At 39.9% G+C, this 20,184-nt stretch overlaps 1 protein-coding gene across 2 annotated transcripts in view; it reads right to left on the bottom strand.

Annotated features, from left to right (window-relative positions):
- Window positions 1-318: 318 nt before the first annotated feature.
- The window catches only part of LOC119308618 (structural maintenance of chromosomes protein 6B-like), a 23,819-nt gene continuing 3,953 nt past the window's right edge, over window positions 319-20,184 (bottom strand). The window contains exons 5-28 of one of the 2 annotated variants that reach the window (XM_037584745.1): window positions 17,811-17,897; window positions 16,860-17,180; window positions 16,219-16,338; window positions 15,484-15,618; window positions 12,897-12,973; window positions 12,732-12,807; window positions 11,569-11,643; window positions 11,323-11,427; window positions 10,049-10,215; window positions 9,872-9,974; window positions 9,395-9,507; window positions 7,053-7,257; window positions 6,860-6,988; window positions 6,627-6,741; window positions 3,540-3,625; window positions 2,833-2,928; window positions 2,146-2,282; window positions 1,946-2,048; window positions 1,509-1,588; window positions 1,311-1,389; window positions 1,125-1,182; window positions 906-1,003; window positions 733-827; window positions 319-657 (exon numbers count right to left, since the gene is read on the bottom strand). In XM_037584745.1, the coding sequence (XP_037440642.1) occupies window positions 600-657; window positions 733-827; window positions 906-1,003; window positions 1,125-1,182; window positions 1,311-1,389; window positions 1,509-1,588; window positions 1,946-2,048; window positions 2,146-2,282; window positions 2,833-2,928; window positions 3,540-3,625; window positions 6,627-6,741; window positions 6,860-6,988; window positions 7,053-7,257; window positions 9,395-9,507; window positions 9,872-9,974; window positions 10,049-10,215; window positions 11,323-11,427; window positions 11,569-11,643; window positions 12,732-12,807; window positions 12,897-12,973; window positions 15,484-15,618; window positions 16,219-16,338; window positions 16,860-17,180; window positions 17,811-17,897 (2,718 nt within the window). In that variant the 3' untranslated portion in view covers window positions 319-599. Of the gene's footprint in view, window positions 658-732; window positions 828-905; window positions 1,004-1,124; window positions 1,183-1,310; window positions 1,390-1,502; window positions 1,589-1,945; window positions 2,049-2,145; window positions 2,283-2,832; window positions 2,929-3,539; window positions 3,626-6,626; window positions 6,742-6,859; window positions 6,989-7,052; window positions 7,258-9,394; window positions 9,508-9,871; window positions 9,975-10,048; window positions 10,216-11,322; window positions 11,428-11,568; window positions 11,644-12,731; window positions 12,808-12,896; window positions 12,974-15,483; window positions 15,619-16,218; window positions 16,339-16,859; window positions 17,181-17,810; window positions 17,898-20,184 lie in introns of those variants that run through there. The other variant, XR_005150210.1, reaches the window with a different exon arrangement.

The following is a 20,184-nucleotide window of genomic DNA, read 5'->3' as shown; positions in this document are numbered from 1 at the left end:
AACCAAGTCAAACTTTGTAAAGCTTGACAAGGTTAATCAAAAACAATCCAAAATTTCACAATAAAAGATATATATGGTCTGAAAATATATTAAAATATGATTCTAATGGTATTGATTTGATATTGTGATTGTTAATTTTTTTATGTATAAACTTGGTCAAAGTTGAACCCAAAACAAAGCTAATATGCTAAGTACATAAAAATAGGAGTATGATTTATGGATGTTAACACCTTTTTGAGAGCTGAAGGGTCCATAGAAGCCCTCAGCAGTCATCAAATCAACTGCTTAACTTGGCATCAGTGCCAGGCGCACCATGACTGGACGGATTCTTTTCACTTGGCTTCACTTAGTATCATGCAATGCAAAATGTTTTAGCTGACAGATACGTATATGCCACCACAAAGAGGTCATTTCATGCCAAAGACGTCGGTCCCCGATAGTCCTAAATAACAAAACAAGTGCCAGTACACTTCGAAACAAGCCATGAACAAAACTTAGATAGGAAATGAGCAGTTCCCAAGAGGTTCTGTCAGAAGTGGACCCTGAGGCTAGGAGATATATACAGTGCTGAGCGCAACGACGTACAGCTAAGCCCTGAGTCAACCGCGAGGGGCGGCCATTTGCTGCTTCTTGACCCGATCTCCAGGCTTCACCATGCTGAGGAAACATAGATGTCATAAATATCAATTTGCAAGAAACTGGAACAAGAGCAACCACAGGCAATTTTCAGACCTGATATCGTGCGGTGTTATAAATACCCATTGTAACCCTTGTGCAACAGCAAAATCTACGAGGGTGTCCAAGCTTATTTTGCGGCTCACCGCATCCTGCACAAATCAGATACCGCCAATAAGGTTTGGTTTGTGATATACAGGGTGATTGTAGAAAACCATCGGATTGCTCACCATGAAAACGTCAAACTCATCCATGGCCCTAAAAGGTGCTTCTGTCATTCCATGAAGAGCTAAAGTGAAGCAAAGTGTTGAAAAAGATCGCTCCCCTCCTGGATCAAGATGCATATCAAAAGTTGTAGTTATCAAAAGCATAGCTAGGAAATACCAACAACAACAAAATTAAACACTATCTCACAAGATACAAGACAACCATGGCAAACATAAAGGTACCTGACAGTCCTCTAGTGTCTCTGACAGTATCACGGGATGCATCTTGAGGCATCGTCAGCTACATCAAACATCATTAAAAAATATTACATAAATCACTACAAAAATATGCGGGTGGGCTGGTGATGAAGCACAACTTCTCCAGCCACTAGGTGCACATCGAAGGGGCAATGTTACGAAGGTACACACCTCAACAGACAAAACTTTACTCTTGTAATCTACGTTGATGAACCCACTGATACCTTTCTTTCCCAGGTGCTCATTGAACCTTCAATCAAAACAATAAAAGTGGCCGACTAATCAGGACTAACCATTTCAACTGACGGATAAGAGAAATCAAAACCTGCAGAAAAATAGATGATAAACATCCAAGAAACTTGCATTTACAGCCATGTCAATTGTCGCTTCAAAAGGCCAGCATTCCTCTGGAACTTCTTCCATCGCAAGTCCAATGCTTTTTGACATGACTGCACGGCAATAAACTTGGGTCAAGAACAGACCCAACTGCTGTTTTGGGTATAGGTCTAGTGAAACATTCAAAACTTTGAAAACCAATATCGTTTTTACGTAATTAGATTGGATACACAGAAATCATATGCGTAGAGTTGACTCGAAAAGCATTTCACAAATGACAGTTGTGAACTGGAAGCGGCATGTATCTGGGTTGATCAAACATTGCATGTGCCCCAAATGTTCTATGCATTTCTACAACCAAGATTAAACAGTAATAACTAATTCAATCAAATATTCTTTTTCCAACTAAAGCACCAGTTTGAGAAAGTCAAAGATGTCACCAGAAAACATGAAGTACTGAACGAACTTACATTTAATTTCACCCTAAAACCTGCATACAGCTGTTGCTTTCTTAAGATTTTCCGTTCCTTTTTGTCATGCAATGCCCTCAGATCATCTATGGACTCAGCATATCTGCTCGCATATTATTACTGTTATTAATGAAAAAAGGATAAAAATTCATGGGCATCAGCTTTTTTCTGCCACTACGACTAAGTTGGTGGTTCCAAACCTTCTGCTTTCTTGATCAAATCTCTGTTTCAGTCTATTTATCTTAGCACTTAATTGTTCAGGGGTGGATCCAGCAACATGACTCAGAGCTTCCATGTCACTCTCAGAGCAAATAATCGAAGCCTTCTTGAAGTACTCCTGCAGAATATAAGCACAGAAGATTTGATATATCCAGGTGTTAAAAATGCTTCATAGAAATTAACAAAACATGCACGCTGGATGTACCAAGTTGACAGTATGCAGTACACAAATTATAAGATGAAGTTGCTAATTTAAGTTCGGCCACTATTCAAGGTATGACCTTTTCTAAGAGTATACGAAAACAACATGAGATTGGTGGTTCTTGACCATACTGAAACACCATCAGTCCATCCAACAGATAAAAACAAATTATTTGAACATTCATGCTAATCTTACTACTTCGTAGTTCATCCTGCCAATTAATAAAATTGAGCATCATCACTTTTACTTCCTCTTGCAACAGGGTTAATTCCATCAGAATGTTTGACACTTACTAAGAAACCGTTCTCTTATCAAGTTTTATAATTCTTTTGGCGATGTGAACTTTCAGGCGCACACTGTCTGTAGCTATAACAGAACACACTTACTTTTAGAGAAGAACCATACAGAAACAATCATAATTCAACAAAATGAAAATAGGCCATTAGTGCCAGTAAAGAACAAAAACCTGCCGACGCTGCTGAAGATCTGCATACTCTGCTTCAGCCGTTTTAATATCAGGTAAAACTTTAGTTGTCATGACACCTTCATAGTGAGTCTTCTCCTGGTTCACATACTCATTGAAAGAAACTACCATCAGTAATACAAGCTACAGACAATTGAGCGATCACAATTTTCTAACTTCTTCCCAATAGGAATAGACACCGCTTGGTTGACCAAGCTGTTTATGGTGATAAACCGTGTCCAGTAGAGGCAAATTTTAACAAAAAAAAATCCATAGAAACTGAATAAGTTGTGTAGGTGAAGAGCAAGCGCCATATTCTAACGAAACAATAATGTGATGCTTATCCACTTCTACAGTATAATAAATATTCTCACATTCGAACCAAAGTTAAATAAAATCCATAATGGAAATATCAAATGTGATACTAAGGTGAGGAGGGGCACAAGACCATATGAGCCATAGTGCCTGTAGAACAAACGAATGACAGCTCCAATTTCAGCAAAAGGGGGTCATTGACAATGCAAAAATTTACATGGGATAAGAAAGGAAAAGGGAAAATATGTGGCTCATTGATGCTTTCATGAAGCAGATGGACCAAAGAAATGCTCTTTCAGTACATCTCACCTACACTCGAAGCATCAAAACACCATAGAAACACAAACCTAGAGCAAACTGAATAGCACTAATGGATTTGAGATAAGGAGAAGCACCTGCTGAGCTGCATCTATTTTACGCTTAACAAGATCTAGTTCATCATTTGCGCTGCTAAAATGTAATCTCTCCTCATTCACAGAATCTGAAACCAGAAAAAGTTGTTAGAATCTGCAGAGAATAGTAGTTACAGCTAAGAAGGCAGCCATAGACAGCAGAAATATACTTTTTCAGTTTCAGGCATTGAAGAACATTCTGTAAAAGGAAATCTAGGCTACAAGTATAGGACGAGAGGAACCTAAAACAGAGATTTAGTGAGCAAAAAAAATCTAGTTTTTCATTCTCTATAGCTATGGCATCGTATTTTTTTTCTAAAGTATGCATCTAATGCAGAAGGTAAAGGGAATTTAATTTTGGTATTCAAGTAGTATCAGGTAATGTATAGGTCAAACAAACAATCAAACAGATCAAAGTATGGATAGGTTTATCCTTAAGTTTCCTTTTTATGCAACCAGCAGGGGAGCTGCCCATCATTATATTAAGAAGAGAAAAACACTAAACAAAACAGACCCAGAAAGGTCTTGACACTCCCACAGAATATCCACAGCACACACACATGGATTAAAAGAACACCAGAAAAGATTACAAGCGCGCCAAGATTACCACCTGATTCACACATGGGCAGAAGTCTGGCAGCGGATATCCGTAAGTTTCAGCATAAACTAGTGCTTGATGGAGGGAAAACGCCAATTATTTCCAAATACTATATTGTAAATAAAAGAAAAGGCAAAGTTTCAACAGGAAAAGGTTGAGAAACAAGTTCCAACTGGAAAGAGCTGGAAACTGTTGAAAGTTGTATATAATAGACATGTAATATGCCTGTTGTATATGGGGTTTCTGCATGTTTTGTCAGGCCTGTAGGTGTATATGTATTGGCCCATGACCTCAAAGAAATACAAAATGCATATTTCCTCGCATGTTATAGAAGTACTACTCCCCCCTTCCTAAATATATAACGTTTTGGTAGTTCAATTTAAACTACCAAAACATCATATATTTAGGAACAGAGAGAGTAGATTTAGGGGTTTAGTTTTTTTTGGACTCTACAACTCGTCCTTAACTGATCGAATTTGTCTCAATCTCGATTTCCACTTTCGATTGATTTTTATCTCCACACACTGCATGCGATTTTCTGCTTCCCATCCCCCCAGATCAATTCCTTGATGAGATCACATCTGCCACCAGCCATCCTTGCAGCGGCAGTGCCCCAATCTGTCCTAAAATGCAATCACAAGACACCACACCCGACCATCAGTTCCTCCCACCGTCGTCTCTACTCAGCAGCTCCATCGACTACCCGATCCAGGCTGATTTAAGTCAAGCCGCTGCTGCCCACCCCTCTGTCTTCCGGCCCCGCGACACACGCGTCTGCTAGACCTTCACCGTCGCAAGCAGCAGTTGCTTCGGTTGACTGACACCGCTTTCAATCGCCAGCTTGTGCCACTACATAGCTTCCACCCACCTCTGACATCTGCCGATTGCCACTCTGTTCAGGCTCCCCATCAAGAACATGCACAAAGGAGCTCGTCTATTTCATTCTGCTTCGCTATCCTTTCATAAAAACAGGTACAATGTCACCGGCCAACCTTTTTTTTCCTTCTCTCCCTCGTTCGTTGATTTTTCTTACAGTGTTCATCCCATGAACTTTATCTCAGACATGCGCCCTCCATTGGTTTATAAACTTTTTTTTCTCGAGAAAACGCAAAGAGACTTGCGTTTTTTTGTATTAAAAAGAGAGGGTTTATGTTACAAGCCTCCTAGGAGGTACAATGGTCAAGGTGGTTACAGGAAATCAGTGCACATCCCATGTTTGGGCCATGGTGTCCCGTAGGCCGGCAGTTCCTGCCTTGGCCCAGAGCGCCGACTCCTCCTTGATCTTCGCAACTAGGTCATTCACGCATGACTGAGCACCGTTGAAGACGCAATCGTTGCGATGTTTCCAGATCATACATGGGTTAGAAGGGCCATGGAGGCGAGGCCCTTGCGCATGGCCGTTGGTATGCTCCGCTTGGCCGCGTGCCACCATTCCAGCAGGGAAGATTGATGGCTTGGCAATGCGCACGGCATGCGATGCCAGACGATGATTTCATGCCAAACCTGCCGGGAAAATGGGCAGCGGACGAGCAGGTGGTTCATCGTCTCAGGATCTTGGGAGCACAGGAGGCATGGGTATTGTTCTCTTTAAAAGGCTTGTCTTGTTGCATCTGGCTTTAAGCAGGAGCATGGTCGTGACCACGATGAGGCATTTGTTTGTTCTTGTGGCCCACATGACCACACCCTTCTTGCTATGGCTTTCAACACTGGTCTGTAATCAGTTTAATGTCTATAAATGCTTTCTTAAGAGTGGCTAGGTGAGTTGTGTGAGAAGGTCAAACTGCAAATGTCTGTGATGGTTCTCATCGCCTGGGAGAAAAGAAACAAAGCTGCAGTTTCCGGTTCAGAGTGCAGACACTGAGTTGCAAGCTGTGGCTCTTTTGACAGCATATGTGACTTCGCCGCGGTGGTTACTTGAGGATTTTGGTGTTTCTGTCAATACAGCAACTCACCTTTTTTCTGAGTATATGTGCTATCAGAATTGAAGCATGAGCTCACCAAGCATATTGGTGTTGATGCTTCCTTCATGAGGTCCTGTGTGCAGGACCAGGTGATTGCTCTACAGTATGTGCCTTTCGAACTACAGTTAGCAAATTTCTTCATGAAGGCCCACACCAGAGCACGAGAAAATTAAGGAGTGTATCATTCGCTTCATCAGAGGACAGATATAGCCTAACAAATTGGTCACATGCTAGCTTTATCACTATGCTATATTGAATCCTTTTACACAGACTTGTTGCTAAGTATTGCCTAACAAATTGAACAGTCAAATTTGTTGTATGCCTACTTCAAAGAAGCTAACGCCACAGTTTTGCGTCCATCATATACGCAAGTCTAAAATAAGCATAATTCTAAAGTAAAACGCTACCATGTGGCAAGCATGGTTAGCCATCTCAAGATCGAAATGGGAAAAATCAAATGCTGAACAACTTGCATACATGCCAGCAAGAGATGGTAACATCATCAATGCTGAGATTGTGGATTTTTCATACCCATAAAGGTCTTGAATGCCGTTCTTCTATCATTCACTTCTCGTAAAGCTGCTGTTAACTTCACATTAGTCTTCTGCAGTGATAGTTCTTTCTGCTCAATGTTATTCTTCTCTTCCTGCAGAAATAAGTACCATGAGAAAATTGATACAGTTCTTGCTTAGATAACAAAGATTAGTACCTAGTGCAGTGAAATGAGATAGATGGTTCCTCGAGAAAGGAAATCGGGAGCGGACCTTTATGTCCTCCTCTAGTTCAGTGGTGTCCACAGCAGCATGCCTATTATTTTCAGCAGTAGCTCTCCTTCCGTCTTCAAGTTGCACTTTTTTATTCATTAAATGGCGCTCCTCAGGTTCTCGTTTTCTCTACAGACCAACATGGGAAGTTAATAGATAATTAAAATGGATAACACACCAATAAGAATTTTACCTTCAAATTTGCTATTTTCTGTTCAAGGTTACTTCGATCATTAACCAACTTCCTTCTCTGAGCATTCTTTTCCGAGATTATTCTTTGAATACCGTCAACTTCATTCTTCAGTTCAGCTATTTTTTCTGCGGGTGAACTGCACCAACGCTCAGGTCTTGGCCTTTTGTTTGGAGGAAGAATAGTCTGAACAGAACCTCTAGAAAACCTGAAAGAAAAATTCAATGGCACAAAAAAATCAACGAATGAGCATACAGCAATCAGATATCACCTAGCATGCTCATTTCCACAAGTTATCTAGCAATTTGCATGATACTTTATTTCCCAAAAGAAGTTCATGAATAGAAAATGCATCAGTAAACTGTAAAACTGCTGTGGGAGCTGAAACACAGACACGGTAAGGGAGCACTGCTGCTCCTCCCCGCCCCTTTTCTCCAAAGACGGCGACCCCTGCTGGCAGCTGGCCCTGCAGCCCCGCTTCGGCGCAAGCAGGACCTCTAGCCTGCCCATCCAGCAACCTCCAGCACACGCTGGATCTACCTCACAACATGCCATCCAGCGAACCCCGAGTCCACACCGGATCCTGGGCTTTGGATCTCTTCTTTAATTTTTCTTTGGTTTCCTACTCCTGATGAATGGATGATAGTTGATGAAATTACAGTAGGAATGGATTTCAGGTTTGGCTGAGTGTGAATTGCTTGTAATCTAGATAAATAGTTGAGGCCAAAATAATGCATATTGGTTCTTGTCCATGTAACAATGTTCTTGCTGCCATGCTATGCATTTTTTAGGTAATTACATATATGTGTAGCAATTTGGTGGCAGATTTTATTCACTTGGTACACAAGGTCCGGGTATAACACTTTGAAACATCAAAATAAATGAATAACACAAAAAGGAACTTAAAATACTTCACATATGCATGAACAATTAAAAACATATGATTGAATACAACATCTTGAAAATCTGGCTTTATATATTTGAAAAAGAATATTACATTTTGTTAGTACATGAAATCATTCCATTAAATTGGCTAAAAAAGTATGTCCAATAAGCTTACATACAATAGCTTAAAAGTCAGTGAAATTTATCTAAATCAGCAAAAATGAGGCTGTTATAATTAAACCGGTACATAAACAGAATATCAGCATCCTAGGGGTTTAGCATTATGCCCAATCATTGGCAAACTGGCTGCCCGGTCATTGTACTACACAGCCGACGACCCAGACAGCCAGTTTGCCAAACGACTACAATGCTCAGGTGCTCCGAACAGGATGTCCAGTTCGCTGTTACCAGATTCACTGGAAGAGGCGTCGGACCCTGATCCCGACAGAGCAATGATGATCGGGTTTCCAGATCGCAAACGATTCACTCGCGATTCATAGAGAAGTGACGCAAAAATCCAAACGAGACAGCAGAATTCAATTGACACTGTTGCTGCCACTGCTTGACTATGCCCTTGCTGACGCTGCTCGACCAGGCCTGCATTGCAGCTGTCAAAACATGCATGTGTCGCCCCCGTTGAGCTGAAACCCACTTGGTCGACCTTGCTGCTGGGTAGCCGTCGATGACATTGCAGGGGGAACAGACCGAGTCCTGAGAGGTTTAGTTGGGTTGCCAGAGAGGACATGGTAAAAAAAAAGAGAAAGGATGAGGTCCTAAGGGGGGTGCCCAGCCATCAAACTTCTCAGTTTCTTCATTTCCTTTTCTTTTCTTAAGCTACAACCGTAAGCTGGATGCCAGCCCTTCAACTTCTATCTTTCTGCATTTTTCTTGTCCTTTGTGTTATTAAGCTACAATCTTCTGTGGTCAATTTGCTTGCCTTGCCAGCCACTAATTCCTATATTGATTATTACAGGACTATAATTTACCCCTTTGGGAACCCCATTACAGGTTTGTGGATTGGAGCTGTATATACCCCAGATAACTCTATTTTTAGAAAGCAGAGACCACGAATCACAAATCAGCGCATTGTGAATCAGGTAACTATGGTTTAGGGACTAGGGTGCCCTCCAAGTGGTCCCGTATGTCATCAAACCATTCCCCTGCAGTTACCCCGGGGTGCCTCTTGGCACTGAGAAACTCCAGAAAATTGATCTCAAGCCACTAGTCAATTCCACAAAATAGCAAGATGATAAATCATCAAAACTAAATCTATAAGTGGGAATTTGCATTTACATAAACATGTGGGGGCACATGGTGATAGAAATACCTATAGGATTCCAAAATTACTTCTAGCAAAGGATTACTTATGGTAAACTATAGCTAAACTGCTAGATATAACAAGTTAATTGCTGGAATAAAACCAAACCTAATACGAGCAGAGTACGACCACCAAGACTTACATTCTGAACCCATCAGAGGTATAGACTTCCTTTATATTCCGCATCCTGTGATCAAATGCAACAGATTTTCCGACTTCATAATCTCGAACCAGGACCTGCCTTTCAGCGTGACCCTGACACAAAGAAACTTTAGTAAATATCTGCTGTAATAATAGTATCTCGAACAGAAGGATCCAAAAATAAGAGAACAAACAGTGTGATGCATATTGATATCTCATAATTAAAAACTATTTCATAATAAATATCCAGTTTATTTGGATTCAAAATAATTATCCATTCAGGGAATTATGAGTTCAGTTGTTGCAACTTTTCAAAAGATATCAAATAGTTAAAACTTAAAATACGACATTAAATAGGAGTAAGCATAGTCAAATTCCATTATATAATACTCCAATTTTGTGCCTCCTTGCTGTTTGGAGTAATTGGACCACTTTATCGAAACCAACATAGTTGCTTGAAGATTACATAATGCAGTACCTGATCTACCAATACATTCAGCACAGTGTGGTTCTCTGACTGAATAACTGATAGTACTGTAGGGTGCTCTGTTGTAGGAAGTGAACCATCTGGAATGATCAATCTATAGGAGGTCACAGAATTAGAGTTCATAAAAAATAAACAGAAAATGTTGAAACAGACAGCCTTTAATCTTACCGCTGTCTAGTGAAATCATACACAATAATTCGAAGGTTATTGTAATACACTCTATTCGCGCATTCTCGCAGAACTTGTATATCCTTATGACACGAGACAATAAATGCATCCAGAAGCCCTCCACATGCGCAATCAACTGCGACAGACCAGGACTCACTAGCAAGTTGCTGCATGACAAAAAGCATTATGAAGATTTGGAAGAAGTAACGCAGACATAACTTACATGATAGAAAAGGCAATACTATATGAAAGAACTGGCTATAATTTATACCATTCCTTTGCACTATAAAGTAAGTGCAGTACCCAAACTTCGACAAGGACTACAAAAGCATAATTATAACAGCTTAGTGGCATAATCCCTGACAAGACCGTGTAAAGCTTAAATTTGTATTTCTACGGGATAACATAAGACAACAAATATATTTTGCACTCATGTTATTTGATGAAATGAGAAGAAATATGTATACAGTTACTCCAATTTGGTGCACCTGCACAAACGGCCAAAACTTTGCACGCAATTTTTAGTTTCCATATTCTAATTTGAAGCGCATGTATGAAAATCTAGGACATTCCCAGACTTTAGTACTTTCCAGAGTCAACACAGGCTCTACAGCAGTTGGAGATGCTAGGAGGAATAGAGGACAGAGCAATATGGATGACCGGTCACAGTAATAAAGTACTCGGATGGGTTAGAACTTCATAAGAACCAATACAGCTGCACTAACAGAACACAGCATAGAACTGTAGCTGGGAACAATAGTTAGGCTGCCATCTATAAAGTCATGGATAAACAAATAGATAGACAAAACGACATGCTATGAACATGTGAGATGGTAACAAAACAAGACTATGAGAATATAAGCAATATGGGTTGATGAATTTTTTTTTGTGGTATAGGTTGATGAAGTGTATTACTGAATACAGCAGATCAGAACAAATGCTAAATGATATAAGTAATATAAGGAAGTTACTACCTCCTTTCCGGTTTATAAGGCTTGTGCGTATCTTTAGGTTGACAAATAGACCAAACGTAATACAAGTTATATATCACAAAAAAATACATCATTAGAAACTTCAAATCGTATACTTTCTAATGGTATAATTTTTAGACTATACAACTCATGTTTTGTTGGTCAAATTATAGATCTAGGGATACACACACGCCTTATAAACCGGAAAGGAGGTAGTACTTCACAAGGTATTATTAGTACATATTCTAGACTCAAGATTAACCAATTCAAGACAAGAATCATGATAAATCAGCATTTTCATACCAGATGAGCCCCTATCGGACCAATAGGCGGGCTCTTAAATCTTCCGTGGTTTGATTCTATTAATTGCAGGAGTTTCAGAACTTTTTGTCCCCCGAATGCCGTTACCTAAGACAAAGCATTAATTGCATAAAAACAAACATGTTAGAGAGGAGTTGCTACTAAAATCAATTACATCCTGAGAAGCAGGGTTATAATCATAAAAAGGAGTATACACTGCTTAGTGGCTACTGTAAAGAGAGAATATACCGTATTACTTTGACGCTGTTGAAGACCATCCATGTGAGATTTCAATTGGAGTATCCTTTTATCACTTTCAGCTATCTGCGAAATAAATTTAATGGCATAAGACCCACATGTTTCAATGCAGACAAAGTTGGCCAACAACACAAGAAAGCATAGAGGACTTGTGAACTTCAAATGGTGCAGATAATTATAAGTGATGTTTTTCAGATAAATGTCGAAGGAACACTTCTTCGGAGGTACTTAATGCTGAACCAAAGCTCATTCCGAGCTTGAAATCAGCCCACAGTACTGAAACAGGTAATCTAACTTTGACCCAGATGTATTTTGCCCGTAACTCTGGACTTTCAGCCTCACTCCAAATACTTTTTTAAACAAGTAGAGCTATGACAGCAGTTCTTTAAGTTCAGCAAAAGGGAGAAAATGTGATAAAAGAACAGGGTTAATAGAGTGTCAACTAAGGTGAAGAGAAGGGGCGCATTCCACATGGACATGGTATTCCTTCATACATTACGTGTCATGTGCAAACATATTTGGAATTTTTAATGAATCTAATCAGAGTTGACTTGTACATGGAGAATGTAAAATTAAGCCTAATTATTACTATGCGTAATCACATTCTGCCGCTCTTTTTTCCACATCAAGTATTAGGAATCAGAAAGAAGCCAAACATATGAGAAGCAGCAAAAACAATCTCTAAGAATAACATAATCCAGAATACACATTCTTTAAGAATAACATTATACTACATAATTACATTATCTAGAAAACATATTCCCGCATCCATACATCAATAGGGAATGGATGCCACCAAGGAACTATGAAATACAAAAGGTAATATATTTTTTGCTCGTAATTATTCTCCAAACTGACCAAACAATATCTTAATGGAGATTTAGGCCATACGAAAATGGTAGAAGTATGTTCCTCAAGAAATATTTCCATAATACAAAAAAAATACAATTCAAAATTATGGTTTAGGACCTTTCTTTGGCAAATGTTTCTAGTCCAAACTGTGTCTTATTTGTGACTCGGGTGGACGAGTAACATATCATGTTTACTGTGTTTACAGTGTTTAAAGTTCAGTATGCAGGAAAGCAGTATTACTGGCAGCACATTGAGTTTAATATCATCACCCTGCACTAAGTGGGGCATTGAGTTTAATGTACCTCTTTTGCTATGTCACTGATAGACTTTTGGATGCCTGATAACTCTTCAGAAAATTCTTTTTCTTCCTCTCTTAACCTGAATGGCACACGAGGTGGAGTCAAACAACCAAGATATTTACTTGGATATAGTTAAGCAAAGTAAGAAGTACAGTTAATGAGAATGACCTTGTAACATTTGAATCAAGATAATCAATCTCCCGTTGTATGTTCTGCATGTCTTCCTCAATTTGAGATGCCTCAGCCTTCAGATTGATAAAGAAGTGATTCAGACAGAATAACTAAACTCGAGCATACAAAGCCAAGGAAATACAAAGAAATCAACAGCGTGCTATGGCAGCGTAATCTTTTGCAACAACTGATATCAAGGTTCGCCGATTATTTCATATTTAAGGGGATAACCAAACTTCTTCTGAGGAACAGGTTATCATCTCAGTTGACAATATAGGTACGAAGTGGTCATAGTTAGCTATTGTGGAAACCAAAAATGTGATTAGTCCAGTTAATAGCATGATGCTCCCCTTATTTAAAATGAACTATCACCTCCGTTCACAAATATAAGATGTTCTAACTTTTTTCTGAATCGGATGTATATAGAAACGTTTCCGTGTGTTTGTTCGCTCATTTCAATCTGTATGTAGTCCATACAAATTTTGGAGTATTTGTGAACGGAGGGAGTACTTTAAGGTAACACTAAGATTTGTGTGAGGGGCCCAATCAAGCCATCCCTAATCAGGGCATGTTTCGTTTGTAGCCAAATATTACAAAACGTTAGACAGACAGTTTGGCAGTTGTTTGGTTGCAGACACAGTTGTCATCTGCCACCCTTTATTAGATTCTTAACCCACCTGTCAGTCTCATTTGTTAGCCAACTTTTGCCAAGCGGCAACCACAAGACTGGGGCTTGCCAGACTTGAGACACAAGTGTAGTACTGTGGAAGGCTTGCTAGACTAGAAACATGCCTTTAGTATTTCTATCCAAAAGTTCTCTCATCCTAGTCTATAGTCGATAAACCTTTCAATTCTTAATCCCCTTCCAACACTGTCATCTGCCCCTCAGCACAACAATTACCCTAAAGTTCACATCAGATGAAATTATATATTCATAATCTTTAAGGAAGGTGATCTTGCCAACTGTATAAAGGGATGGTGACACAAAGCTTTTTCAGCTATGCAATTAGAAAAAGGAAAGAGAGGTTGTCCGCCGATTCATTTCTTGATAAAAGGCCAGGGTCTCAACCATGACATTCAAGATCATGCCACAATTCACAAAAGGCAGCAGTCAAAGCACCATGCCACCCAGTCTGAAGGCAGCTAAAGGGAGTGATTTTGAGCTCATCGGGGTAGCCAAATGGCAGCAACTGGTAGAGCTAGCAAAAGCTACGAGGAGCCAGCGTCAAGAAGAGCAATCTAGGAATGCCAGCACAGGCGACAGCTGTGAAATTTGTTAAGCAGAGGATTGTGCGAAAGACTATAAAGGGGACAGAAGGAAATTGGGGTGCCCTCAACACTCAACAATAGAGAAAACTTAGTTTTTCATTGCCGCCTCAGTATCACGGATTCAAAATCTCCACAAATCACCACCTCTCTTTCTCAATCTCAATCGCCTAGCTAGATTCCTCCTCAACCATCACCAGATCCCCTAGCCTTAGTAGTTTTAAGGCGGTAAGGCAAGATGCCCAGCACTTTGGCGAGGTAAGGCAACGCCTTAGACATTGTAGGAACAGACAATCAACACATCTACCATGAGAGAAAATGAAAAACGTTGATAGATTGCCACTATCCATACAGCACATAACTTCCTCACAGCCCAAAAGACCCGTCGCGGTGACAGAGACTTCTCTATGGCAGTCAAGCGCATGTCAAATGTGAGGGCTATGCCTTACAATCCTAGGACACCTTAGCGGTGACACGTATGCCATAGCTTAGATTTACGCTTTAAGAACCATGTTATCCTAATTGTTGGTCTGGTTCCCCTGCTCCATCCTCTCTGCTGTGGATCCAGATTGCAGCTCACTCCTTCGCTGCTCCATCCTATGATGTGCAGTGCACCTTTTTAGAGCAGTGTGTTACCTACAGTAGCCTGCGGTGGAATAGCATTAGACTGTCATGCAGGCTGCTGTGAATTGTGGTGTATTAGATTTCCCCTTTTATCTTCATCAATCCATGCAGGCTGTCCACTGGCAGGCAGCTTCCTAGGCAGGTGGACGGACTAAAATCTATTGTAACACTATCTACTACGTACTTGTATGGTGGAATTATTTCTATGGGAGAGAACAGCTTAGGCCCCGTTCGCTTTACAGGATTTCTGGACATTTCAAAGGAATTATGGATTCCATGGTTTCTTTTCCCTTTGCTGTGTTCATTACAAAGGAATTCGCTACAGTATACCGTAGGAAAGGATTGCTAACAATGTCAATTCCATAGGAATCGACACATCTACCCTGATCTCTTTTTTTGGCGGAAGCCCGAGGCTGCCCACTGATAAGCTGAATAAAATATGCAGTGTGGGTCCATGTGTGAGAGAAGAATGGCTAGCATGCGAATTAAAAATCAGCACAGCTCTGCTAATGTGTGGTTAGGACTGGTACGACTGCTGCAGCTCTCTGTTTATCCATCCGGCGTTCAGAACGCGCAACCACTGTTTCTTTCCTCTAATTTCAGTTCCTCCGTATTGTACCTACAAGGCTTCCCTGTTCCTACGCTTTTAATTTTTCATATGGTTTAGAATCCTTTGAAGCGAACGAGGCCTTACTTGAGTAAATTGCATATGCTGCATTTGGAAATCACGGAGTTGTGCCTGCATTTGTTTCAACCGGCCATTCATTTTCTCCAGCGTACGTGTCCCACGCTCATGCTCTGCCTCTAGTTCAATCTTCAACTTCACAACCTGTGAACAAAAGGAACATGACAATTGTTAAGAAAGACAAGTAGAAGTCATTCTACAATCATGTCCGTAGCAGATAGATGTCCATGATGTTGATGTCTTGAGAATAAGGGATCAGATAGTGTGGGTATTTGCTCAGAAATGAGGAGAAAATAAGAAAAAAATTACATGCAATATTTTCAAACAAGATTACCAAACATGTAATCCTTATATTTCAAATAGAATTAATACTAGGCAAAATTAAGCTGACACCAATAGGAATCCTAGCACCTCATTTGTGGCAGTATTTCGATACAGCCAAAATGAACATATCATTAAGCCAGAAATTATTGCAGATTTAGTTCTGCGCGAATAACCAGCAACAGAACTTGAGATAATAACTTATAGGCCTGATAAGCACTGTAGACAAAAAGATGTGACAACCAGAAGGATTGCTAACAATTGATGCCTTGACGGTCATAATTTGCCTACATGTATCATGACTATCACTTCTTCATTTCCATGTTCAAAGACAAGAGAGCTGCACGTGGCTCTACAACTTTTGGTTCAAATATGATTAAATTTCCCTGAACATAAAGGATGCTACATCAACTACTCAGATACCTCAGCAATGTTATCTTCCATACTTTTCTTCATGCTGTTCACTTCATGAGTCTTATCGCCTAAAGATCTTACAAGTTCTTCCTTTTCAGTAAGCTCTTTCTTCAGGTCATCTATAACGACCTAAAAGATGCAAAGATATAATTCAGTAAATGATCATAAGCAAGCTTGCATAAAGTTAGACAAGCCAAACACATGGAAATTCAACATATATATGTCAAGAAATTCTTTGAGACCATTTTGAACTGTATTAAGATAATCCCTCCGTCCCAAAATAAGTGACATGGTTTTAGTTCAAATTTGAACTAGAATACTGACCAATGCAAATGGAATAGCTAATACATTTTCAAAGGAATTTGGCAGAATACTACCAAGAAACAACGATTTCTTCCTGACATGAATTAAATTGTTAGTGTGGTGGAATTATTCTATAACGTTTTTACAAGGATGGAGGGTTATCTGTCTAATGGGTTGCAATGATTTATGTTTTGTGTTACAAAAAAAAATACAATAGTGTTGGGACTAAAGGATCAGTTGTTGATTTTGTTGTTGTTGTTACAAAAATAATTACACTGAAAACCATATTGGTGCTCAGAGGATACAATAGCACAATGGAGTTTCCAGTCAAAAAGGTCATAACTTACTGTATTTCGGTCAATTCTTTCTTGGCATGCAGGAATTCGTTCTTTGAGTTTCTGGAGTCTCACTGTCTGTTCCTCAATTTGCTGGTCGACTTCATAAACCCATGACCAGGCTAACTTTTTCTTCAAATTATCGATATCATGTGCTATCTCTTCTATGTGTTCCATATTCTTTATCTTCTCTCGTAATTCATCAAGTTCTCTCATCACTGGCTTAATTGACTTCTCCAACTCTTGAACAACAGAGTCTGCATTGTTCAGCTGATCTCTTATTGTCTCCAGTAACTCATTGACTTGTTGAAGAAGAGTAGCCTTGAAAAAGAACTGCAACAAGACATAATGTATGGACAGTATAAGAACAAGAGCAGTGCTCAGAGTTATAACAGAGGAAGTGATATAGCAAGAACAGGTACAAGGCAGAATTATGAGATCAAATCAACAGCATCACTGCATTATATAGCACTTCAGCTCAAGGGTCATAGGAAGTCATAAGCTACCAAAAGATATATTGCCTGCTATTAAATACATTGAGTGCCATGTTCTCATCAAATCATGCTCTTGGAGTCTAAAAAATGCTACTCTCTCCGATCTGTATTACTTGTTGCTCAAGTGGATGTATCTAAACGTATTTTAGTGCTAGATACATCTGTTTGAGCGACAACTAATATGGACCAGAGGGAGTAATTAGTTATATGAAAAACTGGAAACCATCCGCTGGGACGCAAATAAACATGCAACCACAGTATTATACAACTGACTAACAGAAGGCGTGCTTCACAAGACAACTGAATACATCTAGAAGTGACTAAATACCATGGGACCTGCAGAGTATGACTATACAATTCCATTCAAGTCCATAAAACCATAGATGCTCCAACACATAAAATAAAACTAGGTAAAGCACACATATTGATACAGCTGTATCGGCAGGAAACTGAAAGAACTGATGATTACCTTAAACTTATCCTTGTCGTTTCCTGAGTGCAGGAATTCTCTACTTTTGTCTTGACTCATAATTACACAAGGATTTTCAACATCGATCTAAAAAGTTGCACATGGATCAGGATGTAGAAACATAAAACATCCATGACATTCAATCAAGGACTCAAGGTACTTCCACAGAAAGGTATAAATAACGGTTTCAGGTCCATATCATGAATGGTAGAATAATGCTGATACACGGCGGTGAAATCCTAGTCAAATCCAACTCCAGGTATCGACACGGCAAAGTTTATCGTAAAAACTACTGATGCACCAATTGCTTAAACTCCCAAGGTTCTTGCGCCTATCTTACGATGATGAAGACGAGTTAACTGCTGCTATGTATAGACATGTTGCTCTTCAGGAGGTTAATTTGGTTCAGAGGAATCATCCAAAGTAGATTTCTAGTAGCAGCTGAATAATATCAAGAGGAGGCATCACGTTAAAGGTTTCCAAATTGGACCCATGCTACGTTAGATGGAAGTAGCCATCGATCATGGCCACCAAGACCAGATCCCTTATTGTGCATGTTTTGGATGCAATTCAGTTTGTTATAGAAAATATATCGGCTTGAAGAGAAGAGAACCAGAAAAGGCTGAAATTCGGGATTTTGTTTTTTCCACCAAAGAAACTTGCCAGTGCAAGAAGGTGCAAAAAACAAAAAAAGAGACAACGAATTCCTGTTTTACTTTCCTTGTTTAGCCAAGACATGAAATTAGAGCTCTGTTCTTTATTTTCTTGTGGGTCAAGTTAGGGAGTCGCTTGCTACTATAAAGGCATGCCATGCGGTTAGTAAAATGCAATTATGTTCTGAATAAGACCACGATGTGTGTTTCAGGGTAGATACCAGTTACCAAATTTTGGGGTAAGCTTGTCCAAATCACTTGCTTTGCTGCATGAGTTGCTGCCTTTTAGACTGGTTCCTGTGTGCTGAATCGGAAGGTTCAAATTCTCTTTGTCTACGTGTGTGTGGGCAAGACGCCAGATACAAGGCGGAGGAAGTAACGTGAAAGCCGGGCCACGACAACAGACAAGTTCCTTGCTTTGAGGGTTGGTCCTCATAAGGTATTATTAGCGAAGATGACAGACCAAGGTGCACGAGGGAATTAGGTGAAGTGCTACTATGATTGCGCACTTGTGCACACAAAGCCCTGCTTGACAGCTCTGTAAGCTCCGTACACGACGGCTTGATTGATACTCCCTCCGTCCGAAAATACTTGTCATCAGAATGGATAAAGGGGGATGTATCTAGATGTATTTTAATTCTAGATACATCTCTTTTTATTCATTTTGATGACAAGTATTTTCGGACGGAGGGAGTAATTCAGTAAGCTCTGCGCATATGAAGACCTGCTTGACGATTCAACAAGCTCTTGTACATAGGCAGGCGTAGTGCACTAACTGAACTGTGTCACTCTATCCTTTCCCATTGGTTGACATGCCATGTGCTATCGACAGATCTGGCAGCATGGGCTAGGGGCAAAAAGCGGACATGGTGAGGCCAATGGCAAAGGCAAAGGAAGGAGCTCCCGCTCGCTTTGAAGTTCCTTGAGGTGATGGTGACACACATCTGCTCGCTCTGCAGAGGCACGTAAAGCACAGGCTTTACTTTCTCTTTCACATGGTCTCTACTTTTATCCCTTTCTTTTCAGTTCTTAAACCCATACTTGTGCAAAGAGCTTGGATCAACCCCTTTCCCAATTCTTCCCCATAGCGAGTAACATATCTCCGTCCCCTCTCATAAATATAGCACAAGCATGCTAACATCTATTTTGTAAAGTTTATACTGGTTAGTGAGTTTGTCATATTTTAGAATGTGCATGCATGTTGAATTAGCTGGGTTACTAATAGGAGAGAACATGGGTACAGGATGAGTTATTAGCCCATGAATATACTTAGGCCTCCTTTGGTTTACAGGAATTTCAGAGGAATTCTAAAGGATAGGAATCTTATAGTAAAATTCCTTTGGAGCCCTTTGGTTTGTAGGAATGGATTCCTATTTCTATGTAGGATAGGAATAAATCCTTGACATTTCAAAGGAAAAGAAACATTAGCATAGACTCAATGAAAAAATTCCTATCCTATGCATCAAATGACATCTCTTTCCCTCCATGAATTGATATACATGCCATCCCACTTCCTATGATTTTCCTATTCCTATGTTATTCCTATCCCGTGCCAGAACCATGAGTTGGTTGCGAGATCTTATGGGTTTCAGCTCTAGCCTACCCCAACTTGTTTGAGACTAAAGGCTTTGTTGTTGTTGTATATTATTCCTAGCCTATGAACCAAAGGAGGCCTTACAGTGATAAGACAAAAACAAAACAATTAGCATGTATGTGCGCAT

The sequence above is a fragment of the Triticum dicoccoides genome, chromosome 5B, assembly GCF_002162155.2.
Source record: "Triticum dicoccoides isolate Atlit2015 ecotype Zavitan chromosome 5B, WEW_v2.0, whole genome shotgun sequence".
Lineage (NCBI taxonomy): Eukaryota > Viridiplantae > Streptophyta > Magnoliopsida > Poales > Poaceae > Triticum > Triticum dicoccoides.
This window is presented reverse-complemented; position numbering and strand designations above follow the sequence as displayed.